The sequence below is a fragment of the Apodemus sylvaticus genome, chromosome 10 (genome assembly GCF_947179515.1).
Source record: "Apodemus sylvaticus chromosome 10, mApoSyl1.1, whole genome shotgun sequence".
NCBI classification, from domain to species: domain Eukaryota; kingdom Metazoa; phylum Chordata; class Mammalia; order Rodentia; family Muridae; genus Apodemus; species Apodemus sylvaticus.
In genome coordinates, this window is record NC_067481.1 from 34,650,247 (window position 1) to 34,672,160 (window position 21,914).

The 21,914-nt window shown below is 43.8% G+C and overlaps 3 protein-coding genes and 1 pseudogene across 4 annotated transcripts in view; 3 read left to right on the plus strand and 1 right to left on the minus strand.

The window, feature by feature from the left end:
• The window catches only part of Dgke (diacylglycerol kinase epsilon), a 248,326-nt gene that overhangs the window by 98,218 nt on the left and 128,194 nt on the right, over positions 1 to 21,914 (plus strand). The window lies entirely within an intron of this gene.
• Positions 2,326 to 4,627, plus strand: LOC127693422 (elongin-B-like). Its single transcript, XM_052194268.1, has 2 exons — positions 2,326 to 2,484; positions 4,227 to 4,627. Exon 2 carries the CDS (start codon positions 4,260 to 4,262, stop codon positions 4,605 to 4,607), a length of 348 nt encoding a protein of 115 aa, XP_052050228.1. The 5' UTR covers positions 2,326 to 2,484; positions 4,227 to 4,259; the 3' UTR covers positions 4,608 to 4,627.
• On the minus strand, positions 7,505 to 8,756 carry LOC127693420 (ubiquitin-60S ribosomal protein L40-like; annotated as a pseudogene).
• On the plus strand, positions 12,089 to 12,439 carry LOC127693421 (elongin-B-like). The gene has a single exon (XM_052194267.1). It carries the CDS (start codon positions 12,089 to 12,091, stop codon positions 12,437 to 12,439), a length of 351 nt encoding a protein of 116 aa, XP_052050227.1.

A 21,914-nucleotide genomic window follows, 5' to 3' on the forward strand; every position in this document is an offset into this window, starting at 1 on the left:
AGGGCATCAGATCCCATTATAGATGGTTGTGAGCCACCATGTGGTTGCTGGGAATTTAACCCAGGACCTCAGGAAGAGCAGTCAATGCTCTTAATTGCTGAGCCATCTCTCCAGCCCAAGAAAAAGGGTTTTTCTTTTTTTTTTTCTTCTTCTTCTTCTTCTTCTTTTTTGTTTGTTTTTCGAGACAGGGTTTCTCTGAGTAGTCCTGGCTGTCCTAGAACTTACTCTGTAGACCAGGCTGGCCTTGAACTCAGAAATCCGTCTGCCTCTGCCTCCCAAGTGCTGGGATTAAAGATGTGAGCCTCCGCAGCCCCGCTCTTTATCTGTTTTAATCTGATATGGAACACGCAGCATAGAAAAGCTGAGTACTGACTAAATACATTTTTAGTTCCTTTTCCTATTAAAGAATTAGCAGTATCTAAAGAAGGAACAGTTTCAAGCAATTGCAAATCATGGCTATAAGTATACAAATTAAAAGCTAAATTGTTCAAAGGTTCAAAAACTGGCTCCAAGCTGGTGGCGTATGCCTTTAATTTCAACACTTGGGAGGCAGAGGCAGGCAGATTTCTGAGTTGGAGGCCAGACTGGTCTACAGAGTGAGTTCCAGGACAACCAGGGCTATACAGAGAAACCCTGTCTCGAAAAACAAACAAACAAGCAAAAAACCAAAAACTGGCTCCAGCATATAGTTCAATTATTTGTGCTGATTGGGGAGAACTCCAGAGGACAAACATGGGACCCAATTAGATGTCCTGCATTCCGTTACACGAGCCATCTGTAAATACAGTAAGTGCATTCTCTGTAGGCAGCAAGGGCAAATTTACAGGAAATACATCCGTAGAGGCAAATTGTAACTTGTCTTTTGAACAATGTTTATCAATTTTCCCTGAAAAGTTTGTGCATGAAATGGGCCAAATATCAGTATTCTTCAATCAGCAATTTAATTGCTGTTTGGAATGAGGAATAAATATTTCATCCAGTTGAGGCATCCTCTTACCAAACCAGCTCAGTCAGGGGTCTTGGGGTCTTGAGGGAGGGAGTGAAGATTAAAAAAAGAGAGAGAGAGACAGACAACTTTAGGATATGAGCAGAGCCAATGTGGAGGTTGGTTTTTTTTTTTTCCAAATTTTTTTTTTGGGGCAAACTGACTGCTTTAGTACCTTTCTAGGTCCATGAAAATTAAAGGCCAGATCTCAGTCAGAGACAAAGCAGTCCAGAACACACTAGGCAATAAACAACAGTCACATGATTACTGTATTCAGATACTGTATTCAAGATACAAAGAACGCGAGTTCCTCAGCTGTATTCATCCAGAGCCTACTCCCTTTTCCAGACCCAAAGTCAAATTCTTGCCTGAGGCTACTTCCTTGTCTTTGCCATATCTAAACCTTCTTACCAAATTCCTGGGAGCAAGCCCAAGAGCTCTCCCGGGGCCAAGAATAAAGTACTGGAGCAGAAACTTCTGGTTTGTTTGCAAAGTCAGTTATGTCAAATAATGTTTTACTGGGGCACAGGTGTAAGGATACCATGGTCTTCCAGAGTTTGATTCTCTGCACCCACGTGGTAGTGGTGACTCATAACTTTCTGCTCCAGCAAAACATCCTTTCCACCTGTGTGCCCCAGCGGACCATCATTTGACATAGCTCTACCTTTCCAATCAAACCAGAAGTTTCCACTTCACAACATTATTCCAGCCCCCACACGAAGAAGTGTTTTTAGATTTATGTTATGTGTGTTCATCTGTGAGTGTATGAATGTGTGTGCATGCAACATGTCTGTCTGACATGTCAAGATACACACCTAGACTCCTGTGCAATGATTTTGGCACCAACATTTGCTTATTTTGCAACACTAGAGAGTGAACGTGGAGCCTTGCACACACCAGGCAAGCACCACAGCAATGAGAGACATCCCCCAGGCTGGCTAATTTATTAAAAAACAGCAAATAGCTAAAGGTAAAGTGAATGTTCTAGAACCAGGGCTAACCGGAATACATGAATGAACACCCACATGAGGGGAAAGGGGGGCAGATGCCTTGTTACTCTGGCTGGAGGGAGAAGTGCCTTGCTCTCCCAGGATCGCGTTGTGAATCCAGAGACTGTGAATTGTTTCTCCTTGAGGCTCAGCCCCTGGCCCAACCTTAGCACACACCTTTAATTCTAGAGCTAAATAAAGTCAACCCAAGGTCAAAAGGCAGAGTGAGCGGAAGTGAACAGATGGGAGGGTCTCAGCCGGGGACGCCGACGGAGCTTTTTTCCTTCTGGGACCTGAGTGGAGTTGGAAGGTCAGCTGGGTGCTTTCTCTGCCTCTCTGAGCGAGCAGGCTTTTTACCTAGCTTCTCGCCCCTGAGTCTTCATTGGTAATAACAAACACCTGGGATTTGAGGTTTTAAAACAACAGTCGGGCTCTCCAAGTTGCGGCAAGGCCTCAGAGACACTGAGAGATCACTCCTGCGGAGGACAACCTGAGAAGCCATCAGATTTGGTAAGTCACCTGAGAAGTCCTGAAGGGGAAAGTTAAGAGAGGGGAGTACCGTTAAAAAAAAGGCTGTAGGCGGGCAGTGGTGGCGCATGCCTTTAATCCCAGCACTTGGGAGGCAGAGGCAGGCGGATTTCTGAGTTCTAGGACAGCCAGGGTGATACAGAAAAACCCTGTCTCAAAAAAAGCAAAAAACAAAAACAAACGAAAAAAGGCTGTAGGACCCTGCACAGTGCTACTGGGGATGGCTTGAAAATGGAAGCAGAAAATGAAAAGCTAAATAACTCCAGTAGGCTCAAAATAGGCTATGATTATTATCATTTTGGTATTTTATACTTTATTCTTAATATCCATAATGGCTTTTTGTACCTGCACAAAAACAACGGATTGATAAAATACAAGCCAAAGCAGGAAAATTGGGCTTAAAGGGAGAATAAGAAAATTATTTGGAGCCTGGCAGTGGTGCCCTACGCCTTTAATCCCAGCACTTGGGAGGCAGAGGCAGGCAGATTTCTGAGTTTGAGGCCAGCCTGGTCTACAGAGTGAGTTCCAGGACAGCCAGGACTATCGGAGTTTCAAAAAATCAAAAATTAAAAATTAAAAAAAATAAAATAAACTTGGACACAGACTGAAAAATTTACACCAGCCTTAGAAAGACCTAGGAGAAACATACTCTGATCAAGGAAGTAGGCAAGAGTCTGCCATGCCCCAGGAAATGGCTGGGACAAGGTCATGAGAAAAACAACCTCAGCTCATTCTGTTACTATATACAGTACTTGCCAGGAGAGAGTCAGCATTACATGGCTATGAAAAAATACAAGTGGAATCCAATCTGATTTGAGGAGATTTAAGGGTTATATTGTTTCCTATGGTTTGCATTCACCCTATGAAGCAGATAATAAATTTATGGCCAAGTCAGAACAGAATTATCCCCAAGACTGGAAAGATGGCAACAGCAATGTCGGAAGCTGGTCCTCAGTTACCAGGAGTGGTGAACGCGGTAGAAAGAGGAAACTGGGGAACAACAGAATCAGGCTAGATGTGTTGGTATTTCCCAAGATTGCTTGCTATGGGAAGGTCCCAAGGCTGAGTTACAAAGGCAGCTTGAATGTGATGATCATACTTTGATGTTCTGTCATTTAGCAGCTTTAAATGCTTGAGATGAGGTTGAAGAACCAAAGAGGTCTGAGTCATTTACTAAAACTAAACAAGGGCCATGAGCAGCCTTCCCTGATTTTTTGCAAAGATTGACTCCAGCTGTAAACAGAATCATATCAGATTCAGCTGTCAGAAAACTTAATTGAATGCTTGGATTTTGAAAATGCTAGTTCAGAAGGCAAAAGGGTGGTTAGACCTGTAAAGGCACCATCAGCACCAATAGAGTTATAGATTAGAGAGACTGGATCTCACATTTATGATGCTAATCTGATAGTAATTTCTAAAAATTTTAAGAAAAATCAAGCTGTCAGATGTGTTAACTGTAGTAAGCAAGGACATTTGAAAGGGGATTATAGATGAGGTATTCCCAGAATCTGTTTTGTTAGTCCCTAGAAGTAATCTAGAAGGCTTTGGCCTTCTGCTGTAGCAAAAACCAGCATTAGACTAGAGATTCAAATTAGCCAGGCCTAAGGGGCCTCCCACAGACCCTGATATCAAAGTGAATTCAATCATTCTCAGTCGTGGTCTGGGAAACTTAGCCCCAGAGCAATTAAAAGATTTAATTAGTGCCTGTTGTTGACAATCCTCAGGTCTGGTGCATCAAGCCAGAAGCAGCCACAGAGATGGATGTGTTCCTCATGGTCCGGCACAAGAAGACCACCATCTTCACTGAGGCCAAGGAATCGAGCAATGTGTTGGAGCTCAAGCTCATAGTTGAGGGCATCCTGAAGAGACCTCCTAATGATCAGCTGCTGTTCTTGGACAACCAGCTCCTGGATGAGACGAAAACTCTGCGTGAATGCGGCCTCACTAGCCAGGTAGCAATGCCACAGGCCCCAGCCACAGTGGGCCTGGCCTTGAAAGCAGAAGATGCCTTTGAAGATCTGGATATCCACCCCTATTTTTGCCGTCCAGTGCCTCCAGTGGTGAAGGATTCTGGAAACAGTGCTAAGGAACAAGATGTGCAGTGAGGGCCCCAGGCCCACCTTCTAGAGACCTACTTCCCTAATAAGAAAAAAAAATATTTGGTTGTCTTTTTAAATAAAACAGACCCAAAAAACTCAAATACTGCTCTGGTATCATTCTGACTCTCATCTGACCACATGCATTCCAGCCCTGAGGAGGCAGAAAAAAGGGCAGAACAGGGATTTCACAGAGGATGTTACCTTTTAGGATGATGTCAAGGCTGACAGGACCGGAAGTTGACCAGTGAGGTCTGGGATAAACGGTGGTGTTCCAGGTGTCTTTGAGGGTACCTAGGCATTACTGGTGTACCACCTGGAGAGGAAGTCACGGATGGGATGTTCTAAGGTTTCCAGGCAGGAAGGGGGAAGCAGAGAGAGAGAGAGAGCAGGGTGGGGTCTGACTGGGATCCAGTGCCCCGTAAGGAATGGTGGGAGAAAAGTCTTGTATGTGTCCCTTACATGACAGACCTTCCCCTCATGCCATCTTTAATGAAGCAGCTCACAGTCATCGCTTGTTCAGACTGCTTTATTGGGGTGATCTGGGGATTATATAACTCTTTGGGAAAGGAAGTGATAATCCCCAGGAAGGGAAAGTCTTTCCCTAAGATTGGCCAACCGGTTGTGTCATTAGCATGGAGAAGAAGTGGTGCTGTGCTAAGGAACTGACTGGAGCCCTGTGGTGTCCTCTTCCTTGGGTATACCAGAACAGGTACAAGAGACAAGTAGGTAGTGGCTCTGCTCTTGCAGTTCTCAAATCTCAGATTCCCAGGGTTTCATCTCTCTCAGTCTTACCAGTTCTTATGCCTGTCAGGTAGCATGGTCCCACATTCCCTACTTTCGGGATGCGTTTAAGGTCAGAACAGCTTCAGCACATAAGCAGAAAACTTCAAACTCAAAGGAGACTAGAAAACATATTTTGGCAAATTGCTATAAATGATCAGAAAATACAAACGAATAGATTTGAAATGGAAAGGTTAATAGATGCAGGAGCAGATGTTAAGATAATCTCACCAAAATCTTGGCAAAAGATTGGCCTCTTCAGGAGGTAATAATTTAGCTTTTAAGGCCTGGAACTTGCCAGGCAGTGGTGACACCTGCCTGTAATCCCAGCACTTGGGAGGCAGAGGCAGGCAGATTTCTGAGTTCGAGGCCAGCCTGGTCTACAAAGTGAGTTCCAGGACAGCTAGGGCTACACAGAGAAACCCTGTCTTGGAAAAAAATAAACAAACAAAAAAGTTTTCAAAACCAAAAATACCAGCTGTTCAATTTTACCAAGGAAGACTCAGGGGCCAGGGGAGAAAGCCTGCTAGCTCAGAAAGGCAGAGAAAGCACCCAGCTGATCTTCCAATTCCTCTCAGGTCCCAGAAGGAAAAAGCCCCGTCTGCATCCCCATGCTGACTTAAACACTCTTCAACTCAAAGACTCTCCTTTTCTTCACTTCTGTTCACTCCCTGTCAGCAGCTTGCTTGCTCTGCCTTTAGACCTGGGGTTGACTTTATTTTGTTCTTGGTTTAAAGGTGTGTGGTAGGGCTGAGCCACAATGAGAAACAGTTCACAATCTCTGGCTTCACAATGTGATCCTGAGAGAGCAAGGCACTTCTCCCTCCATCCAGCAGTAACAAGGCATCCGCCCTCCTCATCCCTTAAGCAGGTGTTTCCGCATGTATTCCGGTTAGCCCCAGTTCCTGGACGTTCACTTTACCTTTAGCTATTTGCTGTTTTTTTTTTAATAAATTAGCCAGCCTGGGGGATGTCTCTCAGTGCTGTAGTGCTTGCCTGGTGTGTGCAAGGCCCCGTGTTCACTCTCTAGTGTTGCAAAACAAGCAAATGGCGTTGCCAAAATCATTGCACAGAAGTCTAGGCACGTATCTAGACACCTATGTCAGACACACATGTTGAATGCACACACATTCATATACTCACAGATGAACACACATAACATAAATCTGGAATAATGTTGTGAAGTGGAAACTTCTGGTTTGATTGGAAAGGCAGTTATGTCAAATGGTGTTCTCTGGGGCACACAGGTGAAAGGATGCTTTGCTGGAGCAGACAGTTATGAGCCACCACCATGTGTGTGCAGAGAATCAAACTCGTGTGCTCTGGAAGAGCACTAACACTTGTTGGAAATCCAGGTCCTGTCCCAATTTTATCTATTGCCAACCTAACATCATACAGGCATCTGTCAATTTTCAAATGTGTGTCTGAAAATGTCCAGAACCAGCCCATTGTCTTTTCCTTTTTTCCAATACTAGATTGATTTTGAGACCAGTCCGTGATTGAATCAGACTAACTGGTCACATTAAAGAAAAGAGAAGGGTCATTATAACTTCTCTATTTGATTATTTTCAAAGGCAGTTTCCACAGTCTCCATGGTCTCTGTCCCACAAGATCTAAAAGCTTGAGGCAAGGCAGCATGTCAGGTCTGGAACACAGGCAAGCAAAGGTGGGTCAGGGACATATGTCAATACAACTGCCCTGTCACTATGGTCAGGGCACTCAGCAAGCTCACGGTCAGCATTGTTCTTTGTCCCAACATCAGCATGTCTCACCTGCTGCTCTGGTCACCAACGTGCTCCTTCAGCATCCTGCAGAAAAAAACCACAAACAGGCCCTCTTCCCCATATTAATACCTGACTGGGATCATGCTGTATGCCAGGAAGTGGATCTTTCCATTTCTCCTAAGCATAAGTATGTCTAGTTAGTGCCAGGGACACTCAACAGAGCTCTTAGGCATCCAAATTTTAAATTTTTTAAATAAAAATTGCATGGTTTATATAATTGTGTGGTGTATGAGGATATAATTCTGCCTCTTTTTTTTCTGCTCCAGTCGATGGAAGGGGTCTTTACTTGATTCCAGGGTCACATGGTATAACCCTAGCTAGATAGGTATGACCCTAGCTTTATTTGACCTTCTTCTTGGGGCACAGGTCATTGGTATAGCCACACTTCCTCTTTGGGTATTGACTGAATGGGGGTGCAGGTTTGCATAGCTCTTGTGGCAGATCGTCTTGTCACAGTTGTACTTCTGGGCAAGCTGAGGAAGGGATGGCTGGATGATGCCACCACACAGACACAGACACAGCGCCAAGTGCAAGGTAGACTGTATCTGGATGTTGTGGTTGGACAGGGTGTGGCCATCCTCCAGCTGTTTGCTGGGGAATATCCGTCTCTGCTGGTCAGGTGGGATGCTTTCCTCATCTTGGATCTTGGCCTTGATTCTGGGTGATGTCACTGGGCTCCACCTCCAGAGTGATGGTCTCGCCTGTCAGGACCTTCAGGAAGATCTGCAGTTGGGGTCTGCCACTTGACCGCCTCATTGAAAATTCTGCCTTTTTTATTTTATGAAGATATTGTATTAAAGTTCCATGGACCCATTTCACAATATCTTGTCCTTGAGGATTATAAGGAACCCCAGTACCATGGGTAATATTAAATTGTTGACAGAAAGTCTCAAATGCTTGACTGCAATACCCAGCCCCATTATTTGTTTTAATCTGACATGGAACATGCTGTGTAGAAAAGCAGAGTAGGCAATGACTAAATACATTTATAGTTGCTTCTCCTGTTAAAGAATTAGCAGTATCGCCGGGCAGTGGTGGCCTGACGCCTGTAATCCCAGCACTTGGGAGGCAGAAGCAGGCGTATTTATGAGTTCGAGGCCAGCCTGGTCTACAGGACAGCCAGGGCTATACAGAGAAACCCTGTCTTGGAAAAAAAAATTAGCAGTCTCTAAAAAAGGAACAGTTTCAATCGTTTTAAGCAATTGCAAACCATGGCTGTAAGTATACAAATCAAAAGCTTGATTGTTCGTGAGAAAATATACAGTAAATGCATACATAGAGGCAAATTGTAACTTGTCTTTTGGAAAATTATTATAAATTATGACTGAAAAGTCTGCACATGCAATAGGCCAAATAGCAGTATTCTGCAATAAACAATTTAATTGCTGTTTGGAATAAGGAATAATCTAGGCAGTGGTGGCTCGCACCTTTAATCCCAGCACTTGGGAAGCAGAGACAGGCAGATTTCTGAGTTCAAGGCCAGCTTGGTCTGCAGAGTGAACCCAGGACAGCCAGGGCTACACAGAGAAACCTTGTCTTAAAAAACAAAACAAAAAAAGGGAATACATATTTCATCAGGTTGAGGCATCATATGACCAAGCCAGTTCAGTCAGTCAACGGGTATCAAGGAAGGAAGAGAGGATAAAAGAAAAAAAGAGACAATTAGACAACATTATAACATGACCCAAGCCAGTGTCAAGGCAGGATTATTGTTTTCCATTTTTTTTTTCCAAAAGTGTCTTCCTTAGTACCTTTCCAGGTACATGAAAAGTATAGACCAGTTCTAGGTCAAAGACAAAGCAGTACAGGAACAAACTAGGCAATAAACAACGGTCACATGAGTACTGTATTCAGAGATCAAGAAGATCAAGATACAAAGAACACACTTTCCTCAACTGTATTCATCCTAAGCCTCCTCTCTTTTCCCAGCCCAATGTCAAATTCTTGCCTGAGCCTACATCCTTGTCTTCGCCATATCTAAACCTTCTTACCAAACTCCTGGAAGCAGCTCCAAGAGCTCTGGTTTGTTTGCAAAGTCAGTTATGTCAAGTGATGTTTAACAGGGGCTCAGGTGCCGGGATGCCTTGGTCTTCCAGAGCACACGAGTTTGATTCTCTGCACCCACATGGTGGTGGCTCATACTGCTCCAGCAAAACATCCTTTCCACCTGTGTGCCCCAGCGGACCATCATTTGACATAACTGCCTTTCCAATCAAACCAGAAGTTTCCATTTCACAACATTATTCCTGCCCCCACGAGATGACATGTTTTTAGATTTATTTTATGTGTGTTCATCTGTGAGTGTGTGAATGTGTGTGCATGTAACATGTGTGTCTGGCATAGGTGTCAAGATACATGCCTAGACTCCTGTGCAATGATATTGGCACTACTATTTGCTTGTTTGCAACACTGGAGAGTGAACATGGGGTCCTGAACACACCAGGCAAGCACCACACTACAGAGAGACATCCCCCAGCCTGGCTACTTTATTAAGAAAAGGCAAATTGCTAAAGGTAAAGGTAAATGTTCAGGAACCAGGGTTGAGCAGAGTAGATGAGTGGGCGTGAGGGACGAGGAGGGCAGATGCCTTGTTACTGCTGGATGGAGGGAGAAAGTGCCTTGCTCTCCCAGGATCACATTGTGAACCCTGAGATTGTGGATTGAAAAACCCTGTTTCTGCCGGGCAGTGGTGGCACTCGCCTAAAATCCCAGCACTTGGGAGGCAGAGGCAGGCAGATTTCTGAGTTCAAGGCCAGCCTGGTCTACAGAGTGAGTTCCAGGACAGCCAGGGCTATACAGACAAACCTTGTCTCGAAAAACAAAAACAAACAAACAAAAAACCCCAAAACAAAACAAAATCCTGTTTCTCATTGTGGCTCAGTCATTGCACACACCTTTAATCCAAGAGCTATAGAAAGTTGACCCTAGGTCAAGAGGCAGAGCAAGCAACCAGTTGACAGGGAGGGAAAGGAAGGAAACAGATGGGAGGGTCTTTGAGTTGAAGGGTATATAAGACAGCAGGGGGAAGCAGAGGGAGCATTTTCCTTCTGGGACCTGAGTGGAGTTGGAAGGTGATCAGGGCGTTTTCTTTCTCTTACCTCTCTGAGAGAGCAGGCTTTCTCCCCTAGCCCCTGAGTCTTCCTTGATAAAATTGAACGGCTGGCATTTTTGGTTTGAATACAGTATTTTGGCTCTCCAACTTGTGTCAAGGCCCCAGGGACACTGAGAGATCACTCCTGTTGAGGACAACCTGAGAAGCCATCAGATTTGGTAAGTCACCTGGGAAGTCCTGAAGGAGAAACTTAAGGATGGGAAGTACTGTAAAAGAAGGCTGTAGGACCCTGCACAGTGCTACTGGGGATGGCTTGAAAATGGAAGCAGAAAATGAAAAGCTAAATAACTCCAGTAGGCTCAAAACAGGCTATAATTATTATCATTTTGGTATTTTATACTTTATCCTTTTTGTTTTGTTTTGTTTTTGGGTTTGGTTTTTGGTTTTTTGAGACAGGGTTTCTCTGTGTAGCCCTGGCTGTCCTGGAACTCACTCTGTAGACCAGGCTGGCCTTGAACTCAGAAATCTGCCCGCCTCTGCCTCCCAAGTGCTGGGATTATAAACTTATGCCACCACTGCCCAGCATACTTCATCCTTAATATCCATAATGGCTTTCTGTACCTGCTCACAAATACTGGATTGATAAGATACAAGCTGAAGCAGGAAAAATTAGACATAAAAAGGAGAATAAGAAAAATAGTCAGATATAGACCAAGAAATTTACACAAACCTTAGAAAACTTAGGAAAACCAGAATCAGACAGAGGAGTTTAGCCAAGAGCCTGCCATGCCAACCAGCTACTTGGTAAAACTTAAAGAGGGTGGCCCAAGGTCATTAGTAAACCAACCTCAGTTTTTCCTGTTACTATATACAATACATACCAGGAGAGAGTTGGCACCCCCAAGGTTATGAAAAAATATGAGTGGAATCCTACTGGATTTGAGGAGATTTAAGGATTGTATTGTTTCCTATGGTTTGCATTCACTCTATGAAGCAGATATTAAATTCATGGCCAAGTCAGAACAGAATTGTCCCCAAGATTGGAAAGATGGCAACAGCAATGTCTGGAAGCTGGTCCTCAGTTACCAGGAGTGGTGAACATGGTAGAAAGAGAAAGCCAGGGTACAACAGAATCAGGCTAGATGTGTTGGTATTTCCCAAGAGTGCTTGCTATGGGAAGGTCCCAATGCTAAGTTACAGGTGGGCAGTGGTGGTGCACGCCTCCCAAGGCAGAGGCAGGCGGGATTTCTGAGTTCAAGGCCAGCCTGGTTTATAGAATGAGTTCAAGGACAGCCAGGGCTACACAGAGAAACCCTATCTCAGAAAAAACAAACAAACAAACAAAAACAACAACAAAAACCAATGCTGAGTTACAAAGGCAGCTTGAATGTGATGATCATACTTTGATGCTGGGATTCATAGCTACTGTGCCTCAAGATCTCCACGCCGAGATCCAGGCCAGAAACTTGTATCTCCCAGCCTCCAGATTAGGACCACAGATGAGCCTTCCAATTCTGGATTATAGTTCATTCTAGATATAGCAGATGTCTTAACTGTAGTAACCAAGGACATTTGTAAAGGCATTACAGGGGAGGAGGCATTCCTAGAAACTGCTTTGTTTTTTTCCTGGAAATCATCTAGAAAAAGGTCTCAGCCTTCAGCAGTATGCCTATGGTGGTAAAGACCAGCATTAGACTAGGGGATTCAGATTAGCAAAGCTTGTGGGGCCTCCCACAGACCCTGATATCAAAGTGAATTCAATCATTCTCTGTCGTGGTCTGGGAAACCCAGTCCCAGAGTAATTAAAAGATCTAATGCCTGTTGTTGACACTCCTCAGGTCGGGTGCATCAAGCCAGAAGCAGCTACAGGGATGGATGTGTTTCTCATGATCCGGCACAAGAAGACCACCATCTTCACTGAGGCCAAGGAGTCCAGCAAGGTGTTGGAGCTCAAGCTCATAGTTGAGGGCATCCTGAAGAGGCCTCCTGAGGAGCAGCTGCTGTTCTTCGATGACCAGCTCCTGGATGAGACAAAAACTCTGAGTGAATGTGGCCTCACTAGCCAGGTAGCAACGCCACAGGCCCCAGCCACAGTGGGCCTGGCCTTGAGAGCAGAAGATGCCTTTGAAGACCTGGATATCCACCCCTATTCTTGTCCTCCAGAGCTTCCAGAGGTGATGAAGGATTCTGGAAACAGTGCTAAGGAACAAGATGTGCAGTGAGGGCCCCAGACTCACCTTCTAGAGACCTACTTCCCTAATAAGAAAAAAAAATATTTGGCTGTCTTTTTATTTTATTTATTTATTTATTTATTTATTTATTTTTATTTTATTATTTTTTGTTTTTGTTTTTCAAGGCAAGGTTTCTCTATGTAGTCCTGGCTGTCCTGGAACTCACTCTGTAGACCAGGCTGGCCTCGAACTCAGAAATCCGCCTGCCTCTGCCTCCCGAGTGCTGGGATTACAGGTGTGCGCCACCACCACCCGGCTTGGCTGAGTTTTTAAATAAAACAAACCCAAAAAACTCATACTGCTCTGATGTCATGTTGCATTCTGCCTCTCAGCTGGCCAGAGCATGGCAGTCCTGAGGAGGCAGAATAAGGCCAGAACAGGGAGTCCAGAGAGGGGATGTTTCCCTTCAGCGTGGTGTCAGGGCCTGCTACAGGCAGGACTGGAAGGCCAACAGCAGGGTTTGGGATGAATGGTGTGGTTCTGAGTGTCCTCTCTGGGTCCGTAGGCATTGCTGGTGTACCACCGGAAGAGGAAGGCAGGGAGGGGACACGGGGTGAGGAGAGCAGGGTCAGGTGTGATTGGGAGCCAGTGAGAGATGGTGGGAGAAAAGCCTTGTGTGTGTCCCTTAGGTGACGGGCCTTCCCTGAGGCCATCTTTACTGGAGCAGCTTGCAGTCATTGCTTGTTCATACTGCTTGTTTTTGGTGGGGTGTGGAAGGATGTGGGCACACACTTTACTGGGGTGAGCTAGGGATTATATATCTCTGGGGGGAAGGGAGCAAGAATACCCAGGAAGGGAAGGTCAATGACTAAGACCATTTGGATACCTCATTAGCATGGAGAAGAACTGGTGCTGTGCTAAGGAACTGAGCGCCTTTGGTGTCCTCTCCCCTGGGTGTCCCGGTTTTGTGTTCCAGAGCAGGAACAGAGACTGGTAGGAAGTGGCTTTGCTCTTGCCGTTCTCAGATCTCAGGGTTTGAGCTTTCTCAGCCTCACCAGTTCTTCTGCCTGTCGGGTAGCACGGTCCCACGTTCCCTACACTCGGGGTGTGTTTAAGGTCAGAACAGCTTCAGTACATAAGCAGAAAACTTCAAACTCAAGAGACTAGAAAACATATATTTTGGCAAACTTCTATAAATGATCGCAGACCCGAGGAGTAATACAAACCAATGGAATTGAAATGGAAAGTTTAACAGATGCAGGAGCAGATAATCTCACCAAAATCTTGGCCTCTAGATTGGCCTCTTCAGAAAGTGATTATTTAGCTTTTAGGGACTGGAACTTTCAGCTAAAACAATGCAAAATGGGTCAGGTGTGTGAGACCTAAGGGGAAATAGGTAACTTAAAGCCATGTGTGGCTAATAGAGCCATGAATTTACGTGGAAGTGATTTGTTGCATCTGTGGAAAACACATTCTTCCAATCTCGGAAACAAAACCATTGAAGTGGGAACTTCTAATTTCTTTGAAAGGTTATAAGAAGTGATTTGCTGGGGGCGCAGAGGTGAAAGATGTGTGAAAGAATGTCTTCCTGAGGCAGATACAGGGAAAAGGATGTTTTCATATATCAGACACATGAAAGGGCCTGTGATGAAGGGGAGTAAACGCGTGGTCCCACAGACAGCGGGAGATGAGCACTGGTTTGGTTTGCTAGCTCTTCGCTGATGGAATGCCTGTGTTGGGTTGTCTTACCTGGAGTGGTTGAGTTCAACTTGTGGCAACACTGCCATTGAGAGAAAGCGGCTGGAGAACTGCCCCTAGGGATCTTAGAGCAGCTTGACGTTTCTGGGGAAACTGGTGATTGTTCCTTGTGTTGCCTTCTGAAAGGACTGGACTGTGGCCACCAGGTTGTGTGTGGTATCTGCCTGCCTAGAGGGCTGGTCCTATTTGGTGTTTAACATGAGACTAAAGGGCTGAGGAAGATCAAGCTCACCACTAAGGAACTATTGCTGAACAGGTCCACACCACCCATAACCTTTTCTCTTCTGCTCACTCTGCCGGGTGCTGGGCTAGAGGAGACATTGAACCCTTATTAAAAGCACCTTGCAAAAAAATGTATGCCTACAAACCATAATTTAAATAATGCTTCTGAAGAAATTATTTAAAGGTATTATCAAGAACAGTAACAAAATGTCCAGGTTATCCATAAGCAAGACAGGACGGGTGTCTTCAAAGGTCCCAACTGCCCTGCTTTTAAAATGGTTAACTAACAATCTTTTTGGACATCAGCCTTTAAATTTTCTTCTTAAAATGGATGTTTTTTTGTTTTTGAGTATTAAAAACACAGATAAGAGGTTTTCAGTGTCTGAAGTAAATTCAAGGGTTACTACAATTCAAGCTTGATTTCTAGATCTCTAAGAGTTGGAGTGATTTGGAGCTAAGATAAAATATTTGAGCAGAGTGGTGGGTAGCCTGTGCCATTTGTTTATTTATTTATTTATTTATTTATTTATTTATTTAGGTTTTTCCAGACAGGATTTCTCTGTGTAGCCCTAGCTGGCCTTGAACTCAGAAATCCACCTGGCCCTGCCTCCCAGAGTGCTGGGATTAAAGGCATGCACCACCATGGCCAGGCTAGACTGTGCCTTTAGTCCCACCAGAGACAGGCAGATCTCTGTCAGTTAGTTGGTTTCTAGGTTCTAGAGTTACCATGAGCAAGGTCTGGTGGTTCACACCCTTAATCCCAGCATTTGGGAGGCAGAGGCAGGAACATAGGAATGACAATGAGTTAAATTTAAAAGCTGCCTCCAAAAGTAAAAGACAAGCTGAAATTCAAAGTGAGGCCAGGCGTTGCTGGTGCAAGCCTTTAATCTCAGCACCTGGGAGGCAGAGGCAGGTGGATTTCTGAGTTCGAGGCCAGCCTGGTCTACAAAGTGAGTTCCAGGACAGCCAGGGCTACACAGAGAAACCCTGTCTCAGGAAAAAAAAAACAAAAACCAAAAAAACCCAGAAAACAAAAAACAAATCAAAGTAAATATCATTTTGTTCTAAAAATAAATATACATAACCCTTGAAAAAATATATGTATCCTCTGAGGTATATTTAGTTTCAAAATTTCAAAATAATGTTTAAATATTTTTTTTGGATTTGGTTTTTTTCGAGACAGGGTTTCTCTGTATAACCCTGGCTGTCCTGGAACTCACTCTGTAGACCAGGCTGGCCTTGAACTCAGAAATCCACCTGCCTCTGCCTCCTAGAGTGCTGGGATTACAGGCATGCGCCACCAGGCCCAGCTAATTTTTAAATTTTTAATTGAAAGATAATACTTTTTCTGTTGCTTTTTTTTTTTCCCCTAGGAAAGATATAACCTGCCAAAATAGAACACCTTCCAGACTTAGGGTTGGGGCAGGGTTTTGTTTTTTATCTTCCCAGGAGAATGAAAGTGAGAGGCCAAAGCTTTTAAATTCAGACTCCATTTCAGAGAACCCGAGTTGCCCCCCAACAAAACCTGAGCCTAGCTCCAGTCTCTAGGCTAATCCCCAACAAGACCAGTATCTCCACGTTATTCCCCCAAAAAATCTGCACCCCAGGTTACAAGCCCACCCCTTGCCTAACAACCACCACAGCAGAGTGGAACAGAAGTTTATGATATGGCTCCTAGCCATATCATAATCATGGACATTCAGGGCTCCACCACCACCAAACCCATCCTGCCTGACAGTGGTACACTGGAGAATCCTGAGCTAGCTCGAATAAAGACTCTGCTGTGAATTGTATCAGATTGGCTCCTGAGTGTGTGTTTGGGGATCAGTAACATTTCCCAAGCACAACAAAAGCATCCAACTAAGGAATCCGGAGACTACTGAACAAATGAAACACATGAAGAGAAAGGATGGATCATCAAGAGAGCATGTCCCTCTCTCAGCCAAATGGTTTCCAAGAAGATGATGGGACCCTGAAACAATGAAGACTCCACCTGCATTGTAGCAACACTGTCACTGGGCAAAGCTGCCCCGAGCCTCTTCTGTTGCCAAGTTCTGTGCAAACAGTAGACACCTTTGGGGTAACTGTTATAGTCTATCTAGTTAGGATTGTCACTAAGATGACAAAGACCACCCAAAGCTCGGCTTTGGACTACACCTTACTCAGGACATTCAAAATGCTGAGTTTGTATGAGACTGACATGAGCATTCTACAGATCTTTGAACTCAAAAATACTTAATCCTAAGACTGTCAAATAGAACCAAGCTGGACATTGTAGAACACTTGGCCTAGATAGCTTCATTATTGTAATTAGTTCTATGAAAGGGGGAATATAGGAATAATAGGAAAAAGGGTAGGTTATTAAATCTACTTTTTTTTTAAAAGATTCATTTCATTTATATATATGAATACACTGTAGCTCTACAGATGGTTGAGAGCCATCATGTAGTTGCTGGGAATTGAACTCAGAACCTCTGCTCGCTCTGACCCTGATCACTCCAGCCCGAATATTTATTTATTATTATATGTTAAGTACACTGTAGCTGTCTTCAGACACTCCAGAAGAGGGCATCAGATCTCATTGTGGATGGTTGTGAGCCACCATGTGGTTGCTAGAAATTGAACTCAGGCCTTTGGAAGAACAGTCAGTGCTCTTAACCTCTGAGCCATCTCTCCAGCCCTTGAATCTACTTTTATAGATCTCTGTATATTGATACAAAATTAAGATGATATTTGGTTACATTGGTGTAGACCCCTGTATATTGGTATAAAACTACAGTTATATTTTGGTTTCAACATACTATGTATCTGTTATACACCCCCAGACACACCAGAATAGCTTTAGCCATTTTGTTCCCTGCCTGCCAGCTATTTCATATTGCTGCTGTAACATGCCTGCCAGTCATTGACACAAAGAAGTGACTTGGCTCAAGGGCATCCTGACACATACCCTGAGTGTGCTCTATGAGGTTTGCTAATCTTAGATTTCTACAAAGCCTTATGTAGGACTGTAAGGAATAAATGTAAGCAATATAAAAGGAATTACAAATATAACCCAGCCCAGAGTGTGTGAATGGAATGTGATCAACACCCCGACTCAGGGAACGCCTCAATTTTAATTGACTAAAAAGATACTATAAAGACCAAGGCTGGGGAGAGAGAGAGAGAGAGAGAGAATGTGTATGTGTGTGTTTGTAGATTGATAAGTCTAGTGTTAGATAAGGTGGAGTTGCAGGCCTGAGCTGAAAGAGACTTAAACACCCTGGTGTGACAGCTAAGGTTTGGTTCATTCCCAAGAGCTCCAACGGAGAAGACTCTTCGTGTTGAGACTGACGCATTCCTGGAGCCAGCCCACAGATGATTCCAGACACCCCAACTCTGGTCTGAGGTTCCAGCAGGGGATCCAAAACACAGTGAGGAAATACTGCACTTGCACTTACATCAATCAGAACAAGGCTACAGTTACCAGTGTTGTGTGTGTATGTGTGTGTGTGTGTGTATGTGTGTGTCTGAATGAATGTGACCCCTTTTAGCTTTATATTTGTCCATTGTTGCTTATAAATAGGTACTGGTGTAACCTGACCCACTGAGACAAAGGCGTTTTCTCTCTCCCACTCTCGGCTCCATCCCTAAATCTGACTCTCAGCAAGGACCCATCAAAGCAAAGGTCAATATGAACTGTTATAAAATGTCTTGAGTCAGAGCTGACCACCGGGCAGCTCTTCCCTCTCCTATGTATGAGCTCACGGTGGTTTTTGCGGCTGACACTGAGGAATGTTTACCAAAAAGTCATGATTTCTCATACTCTGTTATCTCCATATTCTGAAATTACCCTGTTCATGACCCGTCCACCATCCCCCTTACCTTAATCAGGACCAATCAGCCTAAAGGTTAACTGATAAAACTTTCTTCTCTTACAGGCAGTAGTGGCGCACGCCTGTAATCCCAGCACTCTGGGAGGCAGAGGCAGGTGGATTTCTAAGTTTGAGGCCAGCCTGGTCGACAGAGTAAGTTCTAGGACAGCCAGGGCTATACAGAGAAACCCTGTCTCAAAAAAAACAAAAACAAAAACAAAAACAAAAACAAAAACAAAAAACAAAACAAAACAAAAAACCCAAACAACAACAACAACAAAATCTTTCTTCTCCTAGTAAGCCAACTGCTCCCTTCCTTGCCCTTTAAACTTTTGAAACATTTTTTCCCTATAAAAAGCTATCCTGAGGGCAGACTAGTACCTCAGTCCTTTAGAGGTTCTGGACATTCAGGATTATGATGTGTATTCAATAAAATTATTGTTTAACTGAGATTAGTATTTGTTTGATTTGAGCGGTGATTCCTTTTTTTTTTTAATTTATTTATTTTATGTATGTGAGTACACTATCTCTCTCTTTAGATATACCAGAAGAAGACATTGGATCACATTACAGATGGTTGTGAGCCACCATGTGGTTGCTGGAAATTGAACTCAGGACTTCTGGAAGAGCAGTCAGTGCTCTTAACTGCTGAGCCATCTTTCCAGGCCATATATTTTTTAAAAATATTTATTTATTTATTTTATGTATAAGAGTACACTGTAATGCCAGGCAGTGGTGGCACACGCCTTTAATCCCAGCACTCCGGAGGCAGAGGCAGGCAGATTTCTGAGTTGGAGGCCAGCCTGGTCTACAGAGTGAGTTCCAGGACAATGAGGGCTACACAGAGAAACCCTGTCTTGAAAAAACAAAAACAACAAAAAAGGAAAAAACAAAAAAAAACAAACAAAAACAAACAAACAAAAAGAGTACACTGTAGCTGTCTTCAGACACCCAGAAGAGTGCTTCAGATCCCATTACAGATGAGCCTTCATTTGGTTGCTGGGATTTTTTTTTTTAAACCTTTTATTTTCCTAAAGATTTATTTATTTTATTATATATAAGTACACTGTACCTGTCTTCAGATACTCCAGAAGAGGGCATCAGATCTCCTTATGGATGGTTGTGAGCCACCATGTGGTTGCTGGGATTTGAACTCAGGACCTTCAGAAGAGCAGTCAGTGTTCTTAACTGCTGAGCCATCTCACCAGCCCCCCTGGTTGCTGGGATTTTATCTCAGGGTCTCCCGAAGATCAGTTGGTGCTCTAAACTGCTGAGCCATCTCTGCAGCCGATAATTCTTTTCTTTAAGATAGTGGTGGTACACGCCTGTAATCCCAGCACTCTGTGAGGCAGAGGCAGGTGGATTTCTGAGTTGGAGGCCAGCCTGGTCTACAGAGTGAGTTCCAGAACAGCCAGAGCTACACAGAGAAATCCTGTCTCGAAAAAACAAACAACAACAACAACAACAACAACAAAAAGCTACCATTATGAACTGTTTAGCATTATTAAAAAATGCAGGTTAATGGTCAATCAACCTTGTGGTTTTATTAGGTACTGGTTTAGTTAGTTGAAGATGTTTTCAAAATTAATCAGATAATAAATATCTGGACAAATAACATTTGCCTATTCAAAAGTACTGAGATAGTTAGATGGTCTTCGAAAACATCAGAGATCTATAGAATACAGCATTTAAAGATGCTTTATTAATTTGAGACTTTTGTGACAATGAGAGCTGTCAGCTCCTGGCAGCATCCCCATCCTGCTTCAAAGAAGATGAGCATCCAAGAATCTCCTTATGGAGTTAACTTCAGGTGCAGCAAGCTGCCACTGGGCAAGAACCTGCCCTTGCTACAACTGCTGACAGTATGCTGTCCAAGCTGAAGACAGGCGGGCCACAAAGAAAGTGGACTGAGGAATCCTGCCAACCCAAGGTAGAAAAGTCCTTCATCAGTCCTGCTTCACAGATTAATCTGTCAGATATTCTGAGACAGTACACTGAAGACAATGACGCCCCAACATTGCAGAGAAATCTTAGGGGACTGTTCACGCCGCCAGCAGTCTGTCATGTCTATAGTTTTGGAATCTGTTGGCTTTGCTCTCCCTGTTTATTCAGTTAATACTTATTATTCTCAGCTCTGATGAGGTTGAATTCTAGATAGCTATAGTCTCACAGTTAAGCTTAAGCTGTTTAGGATGTAAGAAAATGTTTTAAGGCCTAAAAAGATGTTTTTAGGTTGAAAGATGCCCGTTATGATAGAAAGTGCTTTAGGTACAGAATTGTGGACTCACCAAGACAGGATAGATAGTAGAATACTTTATCCAAGGTTGCTAAATATAAATGGGCTGGACATTGTGGATGTAATTCTTACCAGACAGTATATACTTTATTAATGTAAAGAAGGGTCTTTTATTTTAGACAAAAAGGAGGAAATGCTGCAGAATATTTATTTGATCACATTGTCAACCCCAAGATTGTAAACTGAAAAACCCTGTTTCTCATGGTGGCCTAGCCCCAGCACACACCTTTAACCCCTAAATAAAGACAACCCTAGATCAAGAGGCAGAGCAAGCAACCAGCTGACAGGGAGGGAACAGAAGTGAACAGAAAGGAGGGTCTTTGAGTTGAAGGGTATTTGAGACAGCATGGGGAAGGAGAAAGAGAGGCTTTTCCTCCTCACTGAGCTAACAGGCAGCCTTTTACCACAGCATCTGGCTTGTGAGTCTTTATTTGGTAAAATTGAATGGCTGAGATATTGTTTTGTTATTTTTTAAAACATCTTAGTCTTGGTTTCATTCTGGCTATTGTGTGTAAACAGGCTGCAATGAACTCAGCGGGCTCTGGGTCCTGGTTTATTCTTATTGGGGTTTGGAATGCAACAACTAAACTGCATTTGGATGTACCTAAATATAAAGGTCAATTATTCCTGTTATCACACCTATAACAATTTAAATCTAGATGCTGAAGTTGACAATAGGACTCCAACCCACCTCTGCATCTCGCATCCCATCATCACACATCTTTCAAGTCATTTGTGACATATGCACAGCAGCTTGAAGTGCCTCTTGGAATAAAGCAACCAATAAAAGGCATGTAATTTGGAAAGGCCCTAGCCTTCTGGAAAGCCACAGAGGAAGACCAGAGCCCCAGATAGCCCTCTAGTCCTTGTGGGCTTCGTGCAAACCATGATGTCAGAGTATTTCATCTCTGACAGTATTTTTGCTTGTTTGTTTGTTTTTCGAGACACGGTTTCTCTGTATAGCCCTGGCTGTCCTGGAACTCACTCTGTAGACCAGGCTGGCCTCGAACTCAGAAATCTGCCTGCCTCTGCCTCTCAAGTGCTTGGATCAAAGGCATGCACCACCACCATCAGGCAACCTAGTCAATCACATTTACCATTTACCTCTGCCTTGGCTGGGGGTAATTTGTGTGTGTGTGTGTGTGTGTATGAATGTTGTCCCTGCAGCTACATATGTGTACCACATGTGTACTTGGGGCCTGAGGAACCCAGAAGAGGGCATTTGATTCTCTGCAACTGGAGTTTTAGACAGTTGTGAGCCACCATGTGAGTACTTGGAAGTGAACCCTGGTCTTCTGCAAGAGCAGCAAGTACTTTTAAACAGAGTCATCTCTTCAGCTCCAGAAATCTCTTCTATTTTAAAAAGCTAATCTTTTCTATATTTTATTATGAAAAA

Excerpts from the sequence above, each read along its gene's own strand:
- LOC127693422 (XM_052194268.1), top strand. The coding sequence starts at position 4,260 with ATGGATGTGTTCCTCATGGTCCGGCACAAGAAGACCACCATCTTCACT.
- LOC127693421 (XM_052194267.1), top strand. The coding sequence starts at position 12,089 with ATGGATGTGTTTCTCATGATCCGGCACAAGAAGACCACCATCTTCACT.